Genomic DNA, 22,805 nt, shown 5'->3' with positions numbered 1-22,805 from the left:
CCTAACATTTTTTGTTAAGTAATAAAACATTAAAATTTTTTAAAAAGAAGAAAAGAAGGGCTTCCCTGGTGGCGCAGTGGTTGAGAGTCCGCCTGCCGGTGCAGGGGACACAGGTTCGTGCCCTGGTATGGGAGGATCCCATATGCCGCAGAGAGGCTGGGCCCATGAACCATGGCTGCTGAGCCTGCGCGTCTGGAGCCTGTGCTCGGCAACGGGAGAGGCCACAGCAGTGAGGGGCCCGTGTACCGCAAAAAAAAAAAAAAAAAAAAAAAAAAACAGAAGAAGAAAAGAAATATGTATGACTTCCATACAATATATAAAAAGAATAATACACCATGTCCACGTGGGGTTTATTGGCAGAATGCAAGGTTGATTTAATATTTGAAAATCAAGCAATGTAATATAGTCGAAAGAAGGAAAATCACATAATGTAAATTGATGCAGCAAAAGCATTTGACGAAATCCAATATCTATTCATGATAAAAATCTATAAACAGGGCTTCCCTTGGTGGCACAGTGGTTGGGAGTCTGCCTGCCAATGCAGGGGACACGGGTTCGGGCCCTGGCCCGGGAGGATCCCACGTGCCGCGGGGCAGCTGGGCCCGTGCGCCACGGCTGCTGAGCCTGCGCTCTAGAGCCCGCGAGCCACAACTACTGAGCCCGCGTGCCTAGAGCCCGTGCTCTGCAGCAAGAGAGGCCACCGCAACGGGAGGCCCGTGCACCGCAACGGAGAGTGGCCCCAGCTCACTGCAACTAGAGAAAGCCCGCGTGCAGCAATGAAGACCCAATGCAGCCAAAAATAAATAAATTAAAATAAATAAATTTTAAAAAAAATCTATAAACAAACTAGGAATACAAGAGAACTTCCTCAGTCTGATAAAGGGCACCCTATAAAAACCTACACTGACATTACATTTTTGTATGTGTTAAATATGTACAGCTTTTTATATGCTAATCATACAAAAAAAGTGGTTTAAAAAAATAATAGCAAAAAACCCATTATACTTAATGGTGAAAGATGGAATACTTTCTCCCTGAGATCAGAAACAAGGCAAGGATTTTTATTCTCATAACTCAATTAACAGAAAGACAGCTGGAAAAATCCCCAAATACTTGGAAATTAAGCTACATACTTCTTAATAACACATGAGTCAAAGAAGAAATATCAAGAGAAATTTAAAAATATTTTGAGCTAAATGAAAATAAAAATTAACATCAAAAGCTGTGGAATGTCATAGCCAATATAATACTCAATGGTGAAAAGCTATAAGCATTCCTGCTAAAATCCAGAAGAAGACAAAGATGCCCACTCTCATCACTTCTATCCAACATAGTATTGGAAGTCCTAGGCACAGGAATCAGACAAGAAAAAGAAATAAAAGGTATCCAGATTGGAAGGAAAGAGGTAAAATTGTCATTGTATGCAGATGACATGATACTCTATATAGAAAACCCTGAGGATTCCACTCAAAAACGACTAGAACTGATAAACGAATTCAGCAAGGTAGCAGGATACAAGAATAACATACAGAAATTGGTTGCATTTCTTTAGACTAACAATGAAATATCAGGAAGGGAATGTAAAAAAAAAAATCCCTTTTAAAATCGCATCCAAAAAAATAAAATACAGTAAGTCCCCTACATACAAACCTTCAAGTTGCGAACTTTCAAAGATGCAAATGTGCATTTGCATGTCCAATCACGTAAGTTAGTTCATGTGTCTGGCATATATTGTCACGTGCGTGCATCTTCTACAAGTGGTTGTGCTTTTGTGTACCTTACTGTACAGTACTGTAGAGAGGACAGTAGTACAGTGTCACTGGATCATTTTTTCAAGTGGGTAGACAGAATCAAATCCAGCAAGGAACCAGAACCTGTGCCATCAACGTCAGGCGTGAGTGACATTGCAGCTTGCCCTCCGTCTCCTACTGCTGAGGATCCTTCAGCTCTTCCATCTCCCACCTCCTCTCCCTCCTCCAGCCAGTAACTCTTCTTGCCTGTTCACTCGATGTCAGCCCCAGTATGCCAGCTGTTGTACTGGACTACTGTACTTTTCAAGGTACTGGACTTAAGATTAAAAATGTTTTCTTTGTTTTTTGTGTTTGTTTGTTATGTATTATTTGTGTGAAAAGTATTATAAACCTATTACAGTACAGTACTATGTCGCCGATTGTGTTAGTTGGGTACTTAGGCTAACTTTGTTGGACTTACGAACAAATTGGATTTACGAACGAGCTCTCAGAACACAGCTCATTCATATGTAGGGGACTTACTGTATGTAGGAATAAACCTGAGCAAGGAGGTGAGAGACTGAGAACTATAAAACCTTAATAAAGGAAACTGAAGATGATTCAAAGAAATGGAAAGATATCCCATGCTCTTAGACTGGAAGAATTAATACTGTTAAAATGGCCATACTACCCAAAGCAATCTGTACATTTAATGTGATCCCTATCAAATTACCCATGACTTTTTTCACAGAACTAGAACAAATAATCCTAAAATTTATATAGAACCATGAAAGACCCAGAATTGCCAAAGCAATCCTGAGGAAAAGAACAAAGCAAGCGGCATAACCCTCCCAGACTTCAGACAATACTACAAAGCTGCAGTAATGAAAACAGCGTGATTTTTGGCACAGAAACAGACATATGGAATGGAACAGAATAGATGGCCCAAAAATAAACCCGCACACCTACAGTTAATTAATCTTCAACAAAGGAGGCAAGAATATACAATGGAAAAAAAGACAGTCACTTCAGCAAGCGGTGTTGGGAAAGTTGGACAGCCACATGTAAATCAATGAAGTTAGAACACATCCTCACACCATACACAAAAATAAACTCAAAATGGATTAAAGGCTTAATATAAGACATGACACCATAAAACTCCTAGAAGAGAACATAGGCAAAACATTCTCTGACAGAAATCGTACCAATGTTTTCTTAGGTCAGTCTCCCAAGGTAATAGAAATAAAAGCAAAAATAAACAAATGGGACCTAATCAAACTTATAAGCTTTCGTATAGCAAGGGAAACCATAAACAACATGAATGACTGACAAGGGCTTAATTTCCAAAACATACAAACAGCTCATACAACTCAAAAACAAAAAACCAGGGCTTCCCTGGTGGCTCAGTGGTTGAGAGTCCTCCTGCCGATGCAGGGGACGCGGGTTCATGCCCCAGTCCGGGAGGATCCCACATGCTGCGGAATGGCTGGGCCTGTGAGCCATGGCCGCTAAGCCTGCATGTCTGGAGCCTGTGCTCTGCAACGGGAGAAGCCACAACAGTGAGAGTCCCGTGTACCTCAAAAAACAAACAAACAAACAAAAAACCAAACAACCCAATCAAAAAATGGGTAGAAGCACTAAATAGATATTTCTCCACAGAAGACATACAGATGGCCAAAAAGCACATGAAAAGATGCTCAATATAGCTAATTATTAGAGGACTGCAAATCAAAACTATGATGAGGTACCACCTCACCGGTCAGAATGGCCATCATTAAAAAATCTACAAATAATAAATGCTGGAGAAAAGGGAACCCTCCTACATTGTTGGTGGGAATGTAAACTGGGGTAGCCACTATGGAAAACAGCATGGAGACTCCTCAAAAAACTAAAAGCAGAGTTGTCATATGATCCAGCAATCCCATTCCTGGGCATATATCCAGACAAAACTATAATTCAAAAAGATACATGCAAGGCTTCCCTGGTGGCACAGTGGTTAAGAATCCACCTGCCGATGCAGGGGACACAGGTTCTAACCCTGGTCCAGGAAGATTTCACATGCTGCAGAGCAACTAAGCCTGTGCACCACAACTACTGAGCCTGCGCTCTAGAGGCCATGAGCCACAACTACTGAGCCCATGTGCCACAACTACTGAAGCCTGTGTGCCTAGAGCCCATGCTCCACAACAACAGAAACCACTGCAATGAGAAGCCTGCACACCGCGACAAAGAGTAACCCCCACTTGCGGCAACTAGAGAAAGCCCGTGCACAGCAATGAAGACCCAAAGCAGCCAAAATAATTAATTAATTAATTGATTGATTGATTAATTAATTTTAAAAAAGATACATGTACCCCCATGTTCATAGCAGCAGTATTCACAATAGCCAAGACATGGAAAAAATCTAAATGTCCATCAACAGATGACTGGATAAAGAAGATGTGGTACATATACACAATGCAATATTATTCAGCCATAAAAAAGAATGAAATAATGCAATTTGCAGCAATATGGATGGACCTAGAGATTATCATAGTAAAGGAAGTAAGTCAGAAAGAGAAAGACAAATACCACATGATATCACTTTTATGTAGAATCTAAAATATGACACAAATGAACTTATCTACAAAACAGAAACAGACTCACAGACATAGGGAACAGACTTGTGGTTGCCATGGGGGAGGGTGGTGAGGGAGGGATAGATTGGGAGTTTGGGATTAACAGATGCAAACTATTATACATAGAATAGATAAACAACAAGGTCCTACTGTATAGCACAGGGAACTATATGCAATATCCTGTAATAATCCATAATGGGAAAGAATATGAAAAAGAATGTTTATATAACTGAATCACTTTGCTGTACAGCAGAAATTAACATAACATTATAAATCATCTATACACCAATAAAATAAATTTTTAAAAAGTTGTGGGATATAGGGAAAGAAGTATTTACAGGGAAATTTATAGCATTGAATATATATATTAGAGAAGACCTAAAATCAATAATCTATGCTTCCACTTTAGGAAACTATTAAAAAAGAGCATATTAAATCCAAAGTAAGGGCTTCCCTGGTGGTACAGTGGTTAAGAATCCGTCTGCCAGCGCAGGGGACACGGGTTCAAGTCCTGGTCTGCGAAGATCCCACATGCTGCAGAGCAACTAAGCCCATACGCCACAACTACTGAGCCTGCGCTCTAGAGCCCACGAGCCACAACTACTAAAGCCCGTGCACCTAGAGCCTGTGCTCTGCAACAAGAGAAGCCACCACAATGAGAAGCCTGTACGCCACAACGAAAGAGTAGCCCCCACTCGCTGCAACTAGAGAAAGTCCGCGCACAGCAACGAAGACCCAACGCAGCCAAAAATAAATAAATAAATAAATTTATTTTAAAAAATAATAATAAATCCAAAGTAAGCAGAAGAAAAGAAATAATAAAACGAAAACCTGGTTCTTTTCAAAGATCAATAAAATTGATAAATAGCTAGCTAGGCTAACAAAGAAAAAAGAAAAGACACAGATTACTGACATCAGAAATTAAAAAGGAGACATCATTGTACATCTCATGGACATTAAAAGGATAATAAAAGAAGACCATGAAATACTCTATGATCACAAATTTGATAACCTAGATTAAACAGACCAATTCCTTGAAAGATACAATTTGCCAAAATTCACACAAGGAGAAACAAACAATCTGAACTGGCCTATATTTATTTAAGAAATTGAATCTATAATTAATAACTTTCCAAAACAGAAAGCATCAGGCCCAGATGATGGTGAATTCTGCCAAACATTTAAGAAAGGAAAAATACCAATTTTTGTACAATCTCTTCCAGGAGACAGAAGCAGAAATACTTCCTAACTCATTCTATGAGGCCAGCACTATCCTAATACCAAAACCAGACAAAGACATTACAAGAAAAGAAAACTAAAGACCAGTATCCCTCATGAACATAGATGCAAGAATCCTCAACAAAATGTTAGCAAATTGAATCCACCTATATATATATTGTATATTAACATATATATATATATATAATTACACACCACAATCAACTGGGACTTATTCCTCACATATAAAGTTGTTTCAATGTTTGAAAATCAATTAATATAATTCATCACATTAAGAGGCAATTGAAGAAAAATCACACGATCATATCAATAGATTCAGAAAAAGCATCTGAAAAAATCCAATACCCATTCATAATAAAAACTCTCAGCAAATAAGGGATAGAGGAGAAATCCCTCAACTTGATAAAGAACATCTACAAAAACCTACAGCTAATATCATACTTAATGGTAAGAAACTAGAATCTTTGCTGCTAAGATCAGGAACACAGCAAGAATGTCCCCTCTTACCACTCCTTTTTCAACAGCATTCTGTGGTAGTCCTAGATAATGCAATATGACAACAATAGGAAATAAAAGGTATACAGACTGGGGAAGAAGACATAAAATTTTGTTTGCAGATGACAGGATCACTTACATAGAAAATATGAAAAACCAACAGCAAAAAGGAACCTCCTGAAACTAATTCACAATTATAGCAAGGTTGCAGTATACATGGTTAATACACAAAAGTTAATTGCTTTCCTATATATTATTAATGAACAGTGGATTTGAAATTAAAAACATATCCATTTACATTAGCACCCCCAAAATTGAAATACTTAGGTGTAAATCTAACAAAATATGTACAATGTCTATATAAGGAAAACTACAAAACTCTAATGAAAGAAATCAAAGAAGAAAATAAATGGAGAAAAATTTAATGTTCATGGATAAGAAGATTCAATATTGTCAAGATGTCAGTTCTTTCCAACTTGATCTATAGATTCAACACAATCCCAATCAAAATCCCAACAAGTTTTTTTTTAGATACTGACAAACTGATTCTAAAGTTTACATGGAGACACAGAAGACCCAGAATAGCCAATATAATATTAAAGGAGAAGAATAAAGTTGGGGGATTGACATTATCCAGCTTCAAGACTTACCACATAGCTACAATAATCAAATGTGATTGACAAAAGAATAGACATATAGGTCAATGGAACAGAAGAGAGAGCCCAGAAATAAGATCCACAATAGTCAATTGATCTTTTACAAAGGAGCAAAGGCAATACAATGGAGAAATGAAACTTTCCAACAAATAGTTTTAGAACAACTGGATATCCACATGCAAAAAAATAAATGTAGAGGGACTTCCCTGGTGTCGCAGTGGCTGAGAATCACCTGCCAATGCAGGGGACACGGGTTGAATCCCTGGTCTGGGAGGATCCCACATGCCATGGAGCAACAAAGCCCTTGTGCCACAACTACTGAGCCTGTGCTCTAGGGCCCGCATGCTGCAACTACTGAGCCTGCACACCACAACTACTGAAGCCCACGTGCCTAGAGCCTGTGCTCCAAAACAAGAGAAGCCACCGCAATGAGAAGCCCGCACACCGCAATGAAGAGTAGCCCCCACTCGCCACAACTAGAGAAAGCCCGCATGCAGGAACGAAGACCCAATGCAGCCAAAAAAAAAAAGAAAAAGAATGTAGATGGAGACTGTACATCCCTGACAAAAGTTAATCAAAAATTAATCAAAATGGATCATGGACTTAAATGTAAAATGCAAAACTATAAAACTTCTCGAAGATAACATAGCAGAAAAATCTAGATGACCTTGGGTTTGGTGATAAATTTTTAGATACAATGCTAAAGGCATGATCTAGGAAAGAAATGACAAACTAGACTTTATTAAAATTAAAAACTTCTGCTTTGTGAAAGACACTGTCAAAAGACTGAAAAGACAGACCAAAGACTAGTAGAAAAAATTGCAAAAGACATATCTGATAAAGGATTGCTGTCCAAAATATATTAAGAACTCTTAAAACTCAACAGTAAGAAAACAAACTTAATTTAAAAAGGGGCAAACCCCCTGCCCCAACCCTAACTGTTTTAATATACACTAGCAATGACCAATTAGAAACTGAAATTTTAAAACATATAGCTCTATAAAAAGAAATACATATAAATTTAACAAAACACATATAGGATCTGTATGCTAAAACCTATAAACCACTGACAAAAAGAAGTCAAAGAAGAGCAAAATAATTAGATATACAACGTCCATGGATTGGATGATTCAATTAAAGATGTCAGTTCTTTCCAAATTGATTTAACACATTTCCAATCAAAATTCCAGCAGGTTTCTTGTATATATAAATAAGCTGATTCACAAATTTTATGTAAAAGACGTAAAGACAAAGGCACTGTAATAGTCATAATAAAACCTGAAAAAGAAACTGAAGTTATATGACAGTCTCAAAAAGACAAAACTATAGGAACAATGAAGAGATCAATAGTTGCCAGGCGTAGGGAGAGTGTGATTATGAAGGGGTACTACAAGGAAGTTTATTGAAGTCATGGAACTGTCCCATTTTCTGATTGTGGTGAATTAATACATATGTTAAAATTCATAGAACTGTATGTCAAAAATATCATTTTTACTGTATATGAATTTAAAAAATAAAATCTAAAAAATTTAAAATACATTGTCTCTTTCCAACAAAAAAGCTTGCTAAATTATAAATACTTCCTTAACACCAGAACTATTTTGTGCCTGAACCAACAAAAAGCATCACGTTTAAAGGTGACACTCTGGGGACTTCCCTGGCAGTCCAGTGGTTAAGACTTTGCCTTCCAATGCAGGGGGTGAGGATTTGATCCCTGGTAGGGGAGATAAGATTCCACATCCCTCGGGGCCAAAAAACCAAAACATAAAACAGAAGCAATATTGTAACAAATTCAACAGAGACTTTAAAAATGGTCCACATCAAAAAAAATCCAAAATAAATAAATAAAGGTGACACTCTAGAAGAATTCCCATTAAAATCAGGAACAAGACAAAGGTGCCATTATTACTACTGTTTAATTTGGAGGTGCTAGTCAACACAGAAAAGTGAATTTTAAAAGGGGTGTGAAAGGGATAAGGTAAAATATCCTAAATGTATAGATATGATCGAGTACTTCAAAAAATAAAAAGCATCAATAAAAATATTATTCAAGGGCTTCCCTGGTGGCACAGTGGTTGACAGTCCGCCTGCCGATGCAGGGGACACGGGTGCGTGCCCCGGTCCAGGAAGATCCCACATGCCGCGGAGCAGCTAGGCCCGTGAGCCATGGCCGCTGAGCCTGCGCGTCCGGAGCCTGCGCGTCCGGAGCCTGTGCTCCGCAACGGGAGAAGCCACAACAGTGAGAGGCCCGCGTACCGCAAAAAAATATAAATAAACAAAATAAAATAATAATAATAATCAATAAATAAAAATTATTCAAAACGGAAAATTATTTAAATAAGGTGGTTTATTAATAGAGAAAAAGTGGGAGGGCAAATGAATAGCCTTTTATAAAGTAAGGAATTCAACTGACCCATTTTTTTTTGGTGTTTTTGGCTGCACGGCATGCAGGATCTTAGTTTCCAAGCCAGGGATGGAACCCGTGCCCCGCCCCCTGCAGTGGAAGTGCAGACTCTTAACCACTGGACCGCCAGGGAAGTCCCAAGAATGCTTTTTAATAATGAAAAAGCATACTTAAAAGTTGTGAAAAAGAAAATACCACTTTAAACATCAAATGAGCAAAAAAAGTTCTTAAAGCTATTACTTCCCAAGTTTGTTGAGGGTATGAGGAATGCGCCCTCAAATACTGCTAGAGGAATAATAAATTAAAACATGTAATTTTTCTGGAAGGCAATACCAATAACAAAAGCATTTTCTAAAATCCTAATAATTTTTATTATATCCCTTTGATCTAGCCGTTTCACTTTTGGTAGTTTATCCTAAGAAACCGATCATTATTGTATACTGAAAATTGGCAACAAAGATGTTCATCACAGTTGTTCTTATAATATCGAAGCACTGGACTTTCCTGGTGGCGCAGTGGTTAAGAATCCACCTGCAAATGCAGGGGACATGGGTTCGAGCCCTGATCCAGGGAGATTCCACATGCTGTGGAACAACTAAGCCTGTGCACCACAACTGCTCAGCCTGCACTCTAGAGCCTGCGAGCCACAACTACTGAGCCTGTGTGCCACAACTACCGAAGCCCGCGTGCCGAGAGCCCATGCTCCGCAACGAGAAGCCACCGCAATGAGAAGCCCATGCACCACGACAAAGAGTAGCCCCTGCTCGCCGCAACTAGAGAAGAGCCCATGCAGAACAACGAAGACCCAATGCAGCCAAAAATAAATAAATAAATTAATTTAAAAATATATTGAAGCACTGGAAATAAGCTAAAGGCTCAACCCTGGAGGTCTCAGATTTTGTCCTCTGCTCCTAAATACTCTACCCAGGTGATGTCATTGATGGTTTTTAATTGTACTCTTACATATCAATTATTCCCCAATATAAATCCCACCCCCACTATAACTTCAATCCAGACTGATATACTGAACTGCTAATTAATCTTCCCATTTGGATGTTTGCAGACACCTAACTCAGTGTATTGAAGCTGATGTTTTTTTCCCAACAAATCTATCATTTCTCTTATTCAGTGATGGCCTTATCCACCAGACTGCCTGAGCTAATAATCTGGAATTCACCCTAGGTGCTTTCCTCTCCCTCACTGCTCCCTGCCCCATATCAGATCAATCATTAAGTCCTGTTGACTCTACCGCCTCAATTTCTCTCTAGTGTCCAGGATCTATAGTAAAAGAGGTAGTTTACAGATATCTATGGCACTCTGGCCTTTCTTGCATCAGCGTAATAGGGGAACTGCCATCTTATTCTCCCACCACCTGCCTCTCTGAGTCACTACCCAACCCATGGCTGTGGGTGGCTGCCTATTCTATTTCACCCTGGCAATAGATCTGGCGCTTTGATCCCCACCTTCCATCATTATCACATGAGAAAAATTTAACTATCGTTGCCTTAATCCAGAGAATGAGAATATGATAAAAAGTCCAGCCAGAATCTGAGGTCCCAATCTTATTTCAGAACTGGCTGGGTTGAATCTGCTACCCCATCGCCATCCTGACCCAGCAGAGTGAGAATGTGATATACCATTCATCCATTCCTCCGACTTGATGCTAAATTCGTAGGCTGTCGCCCACAGCTGCTCGTAAGGCACTTTGTTGGTCATCACGCTTTGTAGAAGAGGAAAGGTACTCTTCTCCTTTTCCAACAGCTCCTCCTCCTTATTGATCAACTGCAGGGCAAAAGGGGATGCTGTTTATTGGGTGGGTGGTTCTCCTGGACCCTAGAAGCCACCATGGCAAGTTCCCCAGTGCTTTGAAAACCAAGTTGAGGAAGATGCGTGTTCATCTGGGGAGTAAGACAGGAAAATAAGGCATGAACTCAAGCAAGAATGTCCCTGTGCTACCTCTGAGGGCCATGGCAGCTGAGATCTAGCTGGGGGAAACCTTATGAGAATTTGCCACTTGCTCCATCACCTTGGCTCCAACTGTATCATATCCATATCCCCATTTTCCCAATTTTCATATGTACTTCAACTTACAGTACATATGAAACTGTTAACACAATGTTGCCTTCTTGTGCTGAATTGCCTCAATGGTAAGAATTTTAATGATTAAAGAACTTACTAGTGAACTTCAAGGCAAGTTACTTAGCTTCTCCAAGACTTAGTTCTCCCATTTTAAATAGGGATAAATGAAGATACAGTACCTACCACAAAGGTTTATTATGGATATTATTAAGTGACATATCACATATGAAGTCCTTTGCACATTGTGCACATAATACACGCTCAATACACGTGAGCAATTATTCCATTACAATTCTTCTTTGTGTACTCAGTGACTAACAAAAAAGCTGGTATAATGTAGGGGTGTGGAAAGAGGTAGTCGAAAGCACCAATGAAAGAACTGGTCAATCAACTAATACTATCCACCTGACAGGTGATGTTAGGCAAACACAAAACCAAGGGCCAGAACCAACAGAGCAGTACAGTCATAAGTTCCCATCCCAAGACCCCAAACCTCAAATTCCACCAGTGCTTGATCTAGATTCTTTGAAAGCTCATTAAGCTTTTCAACATTGCTCTTCATTTCTTCTGTAGTCATCACTTCACGTTTCCTAAAACCTTCCAGTTCCTTGTTGTAGCCCTCAAGTTTTGCCTCAAATTCTGAGCATCTGAAAGTAAAGACAGTCCAGTCACACTTGGACTTTCCATTTATCAGCATTGCTCACCCAATTCAAGCCTGGGGAGAATTTGATCTTCTGATACAATATATGTAAAACTTATAAAAATATGTTATTATATATAATTTGTAATCCCACCTCCCAGAGACAGCTGCTTTGAACCTATGGTGGTTAAATATTTCCAGATGTTTCTCATATAGGTAAATATATATCAAAAATATATAATACATATGCTATATAATATATACATGTATAAAATTTATGTATATACATATTATTCATTTATCCATTAGGTATTTATTATTAAGTGCCTAATATCAAGAACTGCTCTAGGCATCAGGAATATATTTGTGAAGTACACTATGAAGCTCCCTACCCTCATGGAGCTTGTATTTTAGTTTGGGGAAACCCAGACAGTAAACATATATGGATGGATGAATGAATGGATGAATGGATGGACAGATGGATGGATGGATAAATCCATACATAGATAAAAATGAAATATTTCTGATAGTGATAAATGTTCTGAAGAAAATAGAACAGGGCAGAGTGCCTAGTGGATGCAAGTGAAGGGCTACTTTAGCCAGAGTGATCAGGGAAGACTCTTCCAGAGATTTATCTACTTCATCCATATTATCAACAAAGCAGTTCTCAAATTTACTTCTCCCTTTTCCTAACGAGGTAGATTAACACAGTGTTAAGTGGACAGGTTCTAGAGCTGGACAGGTTAGGTTCAAGTCCCTACATTGCAACATAGTAGCTATGTGACCTTGGTCAAGTCCTTTAACCTCTATATGCCTCAGCTAAAGAAAACAGGGATGGATAAAGTACCTACTTTAGTATTTAATAAGATAACATATACAAAATGCTCAGAATTAAGCCTGGTACATAATAATCACTATAAAAATGTTTAGTCTCATTCACTAGAATTTAAACTCTATCAATGCAGTTTTAATCTCCTTAATGCCTTTTTGCATCTCCAGCACTTAGAAGAGTGTCTGGCATAAAACAATCAATACTCATTGAATGAATAAGGGGATTTGCCATTCAGAACAGCTATAGTAACATACCATAAATTTGGCTATTATCTTAAGAACACTTAATCCTGTTATGGCAGTTTTGATGTTCTTTTTTTCTAAAAAGTAATTTAAGAGAGTTAATTTTCAATGGTTTGATTTGGGTTTTATTTCTAATTACACTGTGTGGTAAGCAGCCTCTGGTAAGGTCCCCAAAGAGCCACACCTCCTGGTACTTTATATCCATCTATAACTGTCTCCTTTTGAGCTGGGCTAGACCTAGGAACTCACTTCTAACGAAGAATACGGCAAAAGTTATGGGATATTACTCCCAAGATTAGGTTACAAAAAGACTGTGACTTTCTCTCTCTCTGTCTTTCTCCCTCTCTCTCTCTCTGAAGGAAGCCAGCTGATATGTTACGAGCTACTCTATGGAGAGGTCCATATAGCAAGGAACAGAGGGAGGTTTCTGGCCAACAGCTTATGAGGAGCTGAATCCTACTAACAATCACGTGAGTGAGCCTGGATGTAGATCCTCACCCAGTTGAGCCCTAGGGTGAGACTGCAGCCTTGGCTGACATTCTGACTGCAGCTTCGTAAGAGACCTTGAGCCAGGGGTATACTCTAAGCTGCACCTAGATTTCTGACCCACAGAAACTGTGAGATGATGAATGTTTGTTGTTTTAAGTTGCTATCTTTCAGAATGATTTGTCATGCAGAAATAGATAACTAATACACACTATTATAACAGAGTATGGCCAATATCGTTTCTGCTTCTTTAAATACTTTTTCTTGGGGAGGGGTTCCTAAAATATGGTCAATTTTTGTAAATGTTCTAAGGACATTTTTAAAAATAAATTTATTTATTTATTTTTGGCTGTGTTGGGTCTTTGTTGCCGCATGCGGGCTTTCTCTAGCTGCGGCAAGCAGGGGCTACTCTTCGTCGCAGTGCACAGACTTCTCATTGCAGTGGTTTCTCTTGTTGCAAAGCACGGGTTCTAGGCATGCGGGCTCAGCAGTTGCAGCTTGCGGGCTCTAGAGCGCAGGCTCAGTAGCTGTGGTGCACGGGCTTAGTTGTTCCACAGCACGTGGGATATCCCCAGATCAGGGATGGAACCTGTGTTCCTGCATTGGCAGGCAGATTCTTAACCACTGCGCCACCAGGGAAGTCCCCTACGGACATTTAAGAATAGTTTTTTCCATTGTAGAGTAGAAGGTTTGATACACATCCAACAAATTAAGGTTCTTAATTATTTACTTCCATTATCTCCCTATTCAAGTTTCACTTCATTTATTTTTAATTAAGTGATTATTTGATAAAAAAGGGTTGGTGACTGCTTTAACGTTATTCCACCCACCTAAGTAACCGTGTTTGAATCACTAATGTTTTTGCCTTGACTTTGACTCTATCTGATATTAATATGGCTGACTCCGTTTTCTTTTTCCTCATATTTGCATGCAGTACTCTTGCCCACGGACAAACTTAAATTTTCTTTGCTACCTATTAGCACAGGAGATCAGGGACAAAGATTAGTAACAGGATTTAAATCAGTTATTAAAATTTTATAGGAAATACAGAGGACAGAGGAACATATTAAATGACACCCCAGAGGTACAATCAGGAAAGTCTAGATCTGGGGACAAAAGACTTGGTTTCTTCAATAAATAAATTACAAGGAAAAAACCAAAGGAGATGGAGGGGGGACCTACAGATAAAAAGAAATCTAAGAGACATGTCAACCAATTGCAATGCTGTAGACATTTTTGAATTCTGATTCAAGTAAACAAACCATAAAAAGAAAAAATTAATTAGATCATTTTGGTCCCCAGATTAAAAACCATCAGTGACTTTCTACCATACTTAATAAGGAACCCAAACTCATTACCACGACTTCAAGGACGTGCTCCTCTAACTCTTCAGCCTCCTTTTATAGCTACTCTCCTTCTTAGGCAAAGGTATTCCCATGGTGGAGCCATTGCTCACGCTATGCTCGATGCCTGGACAGGACCCCCTTCTACTCTCTCCCTCCCCACATCTTCCCTTGATGGGATCCTTCTCATCCTTCAAGTCTTATTTACATGAGCCTTTCCCTGACTTGCCCATTGAATGCAATCACTGTGCTCTGTCACCCTGTTCTTTTCCTTCCTAGAGTTTCCGTATTTATCTGCTTTATCTTCCATCTCCCATGCCCCTTTTGTTCTCTGTATCCTCAGAGAAGAGGAACGGAGACAGGAGCCCAAGAGGAAACTGGGCAAGGTGGCCACTGCCACCCTCTCCTTCCCCTGATTGTTTTTCACCAAAGTCTTAAGGATTCAAAGATAGAGAACATAAGTGCTATGAGAGACAGCCTGCTTCTTCTCAGATTTTTGTTTTGTTTTGTTTTGTGATAATCTCTGATTTTAGACTCTGGTAGGTATTAATTTTAGAGAATATCCTTACTGGAAAAAAGTCTCATTCATTCACTCATTCATTCATTCATCAAAGGAGTAAGCACCTGCCATTTGCAAGGCACTGCGCTCTATCTGGATCCCAGAACACAATCTGGGTACTCCCCCTAAGGCACCTTTCTTTCTTCCCAGAAGATGCACTCTTATGGCAAAGAGCAGCTCACATTCCTGAGATGTCCGTCATGTATGTTCCAGGTCACTTCCAGGCCCGTGGAACCTACCACTGAGTGGAACAAAATGAGGGGAAAGTGGATTCTCCTGTTACCTACACAATTAGGTGCTGCTGGGTGCCTTTTCACATCGTTAAGATTCTTCTTGAGGCTCCAAACACAGACACACACACAAAGATAAATCTCTGATAAAAGCACTCTTGAATTCTTCCCAGAGGGAAACAGTATACAAACTCAGTGATTATTGTAAAATATCATGATTATTATTGTTTTAAATTTCTTTTTTTTAATTTTATTGATGTAGAGTTGACTAACAATATTACTGATATATTGGTCTCAGGTGTGTAACACAGTGATTTGGTATTTTTATGATTACACACCATACAAAGTTATCATAAAATATTGACTCTGTTCCTTGTGCTGTGCATTACATCCCTGTAACATACTTTATAACTGACAGTTTGTACTGTTTTAAATTTTTTGTAATTGCTTAGCACATTACAGTTTCTAAAGTGCTTTCATGTCCATAATATACACATATATAAATGTATGTCATTAGTAAATAGTAGATACTCAGGAAATTCAGTTAAGTAAATTGAGTTCTATTCGTGGGACCACCTGGAGTCTGTGGGAGAATAATGCACGAATTTTTAAATGGTGGATTGGTCAGAATTCTGGCGGGAAATAGAATTCACTCTGATGTTCAAAGAAAGAGACTTTAATTAAGGGACTACTTACAGAGGTGAGATGTGGGTAGGGTTAAAGGAACAAAGAGGGGAGAGTGAAGCACCCAGAGACTAGCCTCAGAGGGAAGCCATTATGATCCCTAGGGCTGAGGGGACAATGAGAACTGGAACCACGGAGGAGCAAGAATTGTCATCCAGGAAGGAGGCAGCTACTGGCCAGAGCCCCAGGAACAAGCAGGGAGGGAGAGGGGAAGAAGCCCAGCAGTCACTCTCTAACCTCCTGAGTGCTCTCCACTGGCCTGGCCCTGTCTGGATCCAATAGACACGGGAGCCAGAGGCTACAGACTGCAGGTATCAGCCAACCAGGCATGGAGCGGACAGAGGAAAGGTGGAAAAGAAATTGGGAGAGGGAGTGGGGACAGCAAGTGGGGAAAAATAAGCATTGAAGACAAAAAATTATCGTGGGCTGGAAAAATACGGTCAAGTCTCTTAGAGAGGGAATGGGATTGTTTCCACAGAAGATGAATGAATAAATGAATATTGTTAAGCCCTCCTCAAAGGTTTTTCTCAGGATCTATGCAAAAATGATGGACAGCAAGTTTAAGACTTCACCAAAGAGAGGGCTGAGCCCAGGGCTGCAGGTAGCCCCTAGAGCTGCTCCTCTGCTGAGTTCTGTGGTTGAGAGCTCAGGGACCAGTTGATGGGGTCAAGCTAGAGTTGCCCTCCAAGAAGAAGAAGCTTGGCACTCTCCGCTCATCATAAATGACACTTGTTCCCATTTCTTCAGGAGACACCCCTCACTCCTCTTAACTTCAACAGTTACTGTAAATGGCCTTACAGTAATGTTCTAGAAGTACGCTCCCAAGGTAGTGGTTTGGAAGTTAAGAAGCATTTTCTCCCCAAAGAAGTCATCGTTTAAGTGCAAAAGAAGCTGACCACTCTTGAATGCCTGTCACGCGCTGGACACCACCTAGGCGCCACTTCAGACCATTTCATCGCATCCTTCAATACAATGACACCTCTCATAAAATGAGATGATCTGAGATTGGTTCTACTATCCTATTTTCCAGATGAGGACACTGAGGCTCAAAAAGATGAAGAAATTTGCTCCTGTTCATCTAACTTACAAAATGGTTCTGCTTCTTGGTGAGGCATCAAAACTCAGTTCCATGGGGGAGGCTGTGTGTAAGGGGGCTGTGCTCAATGTTTTTGTGAACCTAGAACTGTTCTAAAAATAAAAATCTATTAGTTAAAAGAAATCAGGTCTACTCATTGGGCTAAATTCTGGGTTCTGGGGACAGTAGCCATTTAGGCAGAGGAAGAAGGCTGCAGGAAGAAACAAACACTCGCACACACACATCTTTTGTTGTTGTTGTTGTTCTTCTTCTTCTTCTGGGCAACAGACCTAAGTCATATTTTGAAGGTAGCAACTAAGTGGGTTTATCCTTCAGCCCGAACTCCCATTCTGTGTAGAAATCCCTGCTTTTATCTACCCTTTTCCTTTCTCCTCAGTATTTGCAGGGATTATGGAACCTAAAGTTGGGTAGTGGGAGTTTCATGTGTGATGGGGATGGTAACTGGTATGAATCTGCAGTTCCTAAACAAAGTGTTACAAGCTGGGATGTGTGTGTTTGTGTGTGCGTGCGCGCACATGCACACAGGTGTGTCTTTACCATGTATGTGGTACTTGGCCCACTTCACTTGATATTGTCTGACTTTTTCAGTGTGCAATATTTTCTTTGTCACTGCATTAAAATATTTATTTAGCAGTCAAACACACTTATGTGTCTAGAATAGAGCATAGCACATAGTAAAAATCCATGATAAATACTCGATAAATAAATAATTACAGGCACATTAGCACTGAACGAGACCAGCTGCAAAACAGGCAATTTCTCAGCCTCCAACCATGCCTTTATTATCCTATCTTGATATCTCACATATCTGTAGTCTCCAATGTAAGGCTGACAATTCTGCTATTATTATTGTGAGGCTATTATTACATGTTACTATTTTTGTGTTTTTCTCTCTGCGCCACTAAATTCCAATTGTTCAAGGCAGGGAGAGAAGGCATTGGCCGGCGTCACTACAGTGAAGCAGGCTTAAAGAGAACATACTTCAATGGGAAACAAAAGGAAATTCCTTCTCCACCAATGGTCTTGCGACTTCACCCACGCACTGCTGGGTGGGGTGGCTCTAGACAGAACCAGAAACATGCGGCATGTTATGAAGCTAGGTATCATGTCTAAAACAACCCCAGACTTTCCCTGTACCTTTTAATGAGGTCCATCTCTGCCTGATCCCTCTTGCTAAGGAGAAGGTTTCGGCTGTTTTCAAAGATATCTTCAATCTGGTCTGGCCAGAGGAACAGAGTACTGTTCAGTTTGATATCCTCTTCTGCAAAACACACACAGTCTGTTCTAGGACAATGCTCAGCATAGGGCAACTCGCAGGGAATTAATTCAGCAGAACAAGAGGTCAACAGAAGTGAGTATGGGAGTGGCAATTAATGAATGGGCCCATTATTGATGAACGATAGCCAGCATTTATTGAACACTTCCCACAGGCCAGGCTAGAATGTAGACGGTATTATCATCCTCGTTTTAATAGATGGGAAGCAAAGTTAAGCCAAGTGGTCAAGGTCACACCAGTAGGAGACAGCAGAGCAGATTTCAAACCCAGGTCTAAGTCTAACCAACTCCAAAGCCTACGTTCTAACCACTGTGCTTCATTATCTTCCCAGGCTAGGTCTGAGTAGAAACCTAGGTTGAAGTTCAGTACTATTCTTTAAACTATTTCACCTCACCTGAGTTTCAGTCTCCCTTTTGGTTAAAGGTCAGTGATAATACCAATGCCAGATGCCCTACCCATCTTATGGCTCTGGTCAGTTAAAATGCCCTGGGTTCCCTCTGTACCCTTGGGAATTTAGAAGGCAGAGACCACAGTGAGAGAGTCCAGGTGGATGGTTATGGTGGACCACTTTCCACTCCCAGTCCCTATATCTACCTTCCATAACCATCCCCCCTAAACATTGTGAACACCAGGTAATTCACAGGTATTTCCAGATGGAAAAGGGCTCTGAAACTTGGCTTGTAGAGGGCATATTAGTTTTTCCTTCAGAACCTGGTCCTTACAAAGTTAGGTCCTTACGGAGTCCTAACTTGGCTCAGTAAGCCTTGAAGGGGCCCTGATCATTTCTTTCCTTTTAATATATGCAGGAGCATGAAGGAAAGTGCCCTGGCCTCCTCAAAGGTGGGATTGTATTTAGATTATAGATAAATGCAACCTACCCACTTATAAAAGGATTCTGCATTTGAAAGTGACTTTTCCAGGAACACCAGGCACAAGATGCAAAGACAGGCATCTAAGAACCAGTCAAGTTCCTAGATATTTCTTCTTTTTGTCTAATAGTAAGATTCTCTTTGATTCGAATTCCAGTGTGGAATTAGTGCCTCTACTATATGGACACACTTGCAAAGTAGCTCTCCTGATATTTAGTGGTAGAATTGCTAACTCTGCTTCTCCTGGCTCCTTATCCATAAAAATATAAATATACACATAGAGTTGCATGTACACACATGACACTGGACTTACGGGGCAAGTCTGCATAGTCCATCAGGAACTCTAACCGTTCAGCTGCATCTTTAAGTTGCCTCCTGAGTTTGAACACAGTGACATCGCTGGATTTCTTTAAGAATTCAATGAGGAATACTAGCTCCCCAGTGTTGACAGGAATCTCACTGACTTTGTCTGCAATGATGCTGTACTGATTACAGATGCTACAGGGAAAGAAACAGCCATCATCATTATCTAAAAATAGCTTTCTTATAAGACCCACTACACTAAACAAACATGGTTCCTATTTGGAGACTAGAACAATGTTTTCCAACTTTTCTCTACCTGAAAATTCTTGATGGATAATATTCACATACATACCATATTTTAGAAATAATAACAGTAGAAATGATAATAATATATGACATGTACTAGGCCCTTTACTACGTGCCATGCCCCATTCTAATCACTGAATGAATATTAACTCATTTAATCTTCATGAAAATTCCAAGAGTTAGGAACTATTATTATCAACATTTTACAATGGAAGAAAGGGAGGCTGAGTAACTTTATCCAAAGCAACATGATGTGTAGATGTTAGAGCCAGGATTTGAACTAGTTTAATTGATTCCAAAGCTTATACTCTTAACAGATACACCATGGGTAAAATACAGATTTAGACCAAAACAATAACCAATATCACCACTACCAACAGCAGCAACTCCTCAACTTTATGTTGAAGTAGAACACTAAATTAGTTTCTAATCACTCCTCTTAACAGTACACCAGCAAGTTTACCCTCATGTGCTGCAGGTAATTTCTGGTGGCATAGAGAAACTTACATTCATCGACTGGGACCACTAGATCTAACTGCCCACTTATCCTTGAACACAAGACTGTGAAAAAATAGTTATTATAGGGATAATTTGAATATGCTCTAATTTATACAAAAGCTAATGAATGAGTCTTCAGCATTTTAACTACAATTAGGAACAAGTTATTTGCAATATATCCATGCCTAGCACATGCCTAGTAGCCCTCAAGAAATGTTAGCAATAATAGCTATAATAGTTTTTGTTATTATTAATTGATCATTACATGTTGATGGTCATACACTACAGATAGATAAAAACCACTCCTCTCAATGTTTTCAGTCCTTGATATTCCTTCTTAATGTGTGGAGACCCCTCCACAATGAAGCTAATTGTATCAAACTGATGAGAAAATGATTAAAACATCTTTACAGATGCTGCTGGGATTTTAGAAATGAATTTTTATACAATTCAGAAACTTGCTATACAGAAAACTTATCTATTGTGCTACATGGATTCATAGTATTCTCCACTTTTGGACTCAGAGCTGGATTATATTTCCCAGCCTCCTCTGCATTTTTAGTTGAGTATTTTACCAGTCAGTTTGGACTACCATAACAAAATATTACAGACTGGGTGGTTTAAACAACAAAAAATGTATTTTCTCATAGTTCTAAAGGCTAGGAAGTCCAAGGTCAAGGTACTGACCTATTTGGTCCCTAGTGAAGGCTCTCTTCCTGGCTTGCAGATAGCCGCCTTTTCGCTGTGTCCTCACATGGTGGAGAGGAAAGAAGCTCTGTCTGTTTCTCTTCTTGTAAGGGCACCAACCCTATTGGATTAGGGCCTCATCCTTTTACCTCCTTTAGTCCTATTATCTCCTTATAGGCCCTGTCTCCAAATACAGTCACACAGGGCATTAGTGCTTTGCTACAGACTGAATGTCTGTGTATTCCCAAAATTTGTAAGTTGAAATTAATCCCTAATGGAACAGTACTTTTAAAAATTTTTTATCTTTATTGGAGTATAATTGCTTTACAATGTTGTGTTAGTTTCTGCTGTACAACAACAAAGTGAATCAGCTATATGTATACATATATCCCCATATCCCCTCCCTCTTGAGCCTCTCTCTCACCCTCCCTTTCTCACCGCTTTAGGTCGTCACAAAGCATGGAGCTGATCTCCCTGTGCTATGCAACAGCTTCCCACTAACCATCCATTTTACATTTGGTAGTGTATATATGTCAATGCTACTCTCTCACTTTGTCCCAGCTTCCCCTTCCCCCCTGTGTCCTCAAGCCTGTAACAGTTATTTTGAGGTGGCCTTTGGGAGATAATTAGGTCATGAGGGCTATGCTCTCATGAATGGGATTAGTGTTTTTATAAAAGAGACCCCAGAGACCCCTCACCCATTCTTCCATGTGAGGATACAATGAGAAGATGGTGGTCTGTGAACAAGGAAGCAGGCTCTCAACAAACAACAAATCTGCTAGAGCCTTGATTTTGGACTTCCCAGCCACCAGAACTGTTAGAAATAGATTTCTATTGTTTATAAGCTACTCAGCCAATGGTACTCTGTTATAGCAGCCTGAATGGACTAAGACAGGATTCAACATATGAATCTGGGGGAGACACAATTCAGTCCATATTAGGTATGGTCATGTGATTGAGTTCCAGTCAGTGAGAAGTAGGAAGCAGTGATAAGTATAACTTTCGGGTACAGCACATGAAACTGTCCTTGCATATTCCTCCATGCTCTTTCTTCCTGCCAACAGTCTAGGATATCAACACTTAGAATGACCTTGAAGGCTATATGTTAAAGATGTAAAGCCACCATCTCCTTGAGTCTCTGAATGCACACAATATGTCTCCCCACCAATCTGGAGCTATCCCGAGCAAGAATAAACTATTATTTTCAATCATGACATCTTGGGTCTCTTTGTTACAGCATGTAGCCTAGCCTAATATAGGTAGATCCTCTCAGTGTGATAGACTCCCTCTGATAAGAATCCATTCTTCTTCCCTTTTGTATGAGAGATATAGAGTAAATACCATGTGGTTAACCTATCAGCTTCTTGCAAGGGCCCAGAAGAGTGGTAGCAGACCCACTGTGAAATAAAGGAAAAATATATATTGGTCTCTGCCCCAGGTTCCTAGCACAGAGCCCATGAAACCCTTGTAATTTCATGGATAATAAGAGTACGTTTTGTTCTAGTGAGGTGACTCAGGGTGGGCTCCTAGATG

General features: G+C 39.8%; 1 protein-coding gene across 1 annotated transcript in view; it reads right to left on the bottom strand.

Moving 5' to 3' along the window:
* The window catches only part of DNAH3 (dynein axonemal heavy chain 3), a 192,705-nt gene that overhangs the window by 131,657 nt on the left and 38,243 nt on the right, over nucleotides 1-22,805 (bottom strand). Inside the window, exons 14-17 of the mRNA XM_065893394.1 lie at nucleotides 19,792-19,976; nucleotides 18,471-18,594; nucleotides 11,715-11,868; nucleotides 10,780-10,924 (exon numbers count right to left, since the gene is read on the bottom strand). Of these exons, the coding sequence (XP_065749466.1) occupies nucleotides 10,780-10,924; nucleotides 11,715-11,868; nucleotides 18,471-18,594; nucleotides 19,792-19,976 (608 nt within the window). The remainder of the gene's footprint in view (nucleotides 1-10,779; nucleotides 10,925-11,714; nucleotides 11,869-18,470; nucleotides 18,595-19,791; nucleotides 19,977-22,805) is intronic.

Source organism: Phocoena phocoena, chromosome 15 (assembly GCF_963924675.1).
Source record: "Phocoena phocoena chromosome 15, mPhoPho1.1, whole genome shotgun sequence".
NCBI lineage: Eukaryota > Metazoa > Chordata > Mammalia > Artiodactyla > Phocoenidae > Phocoena > Phocoena phocoena.
Note: the sequence above shows the minus strand (reverse complement) of the source record. Positions and strands in the feature narration are given on the sequence as shown.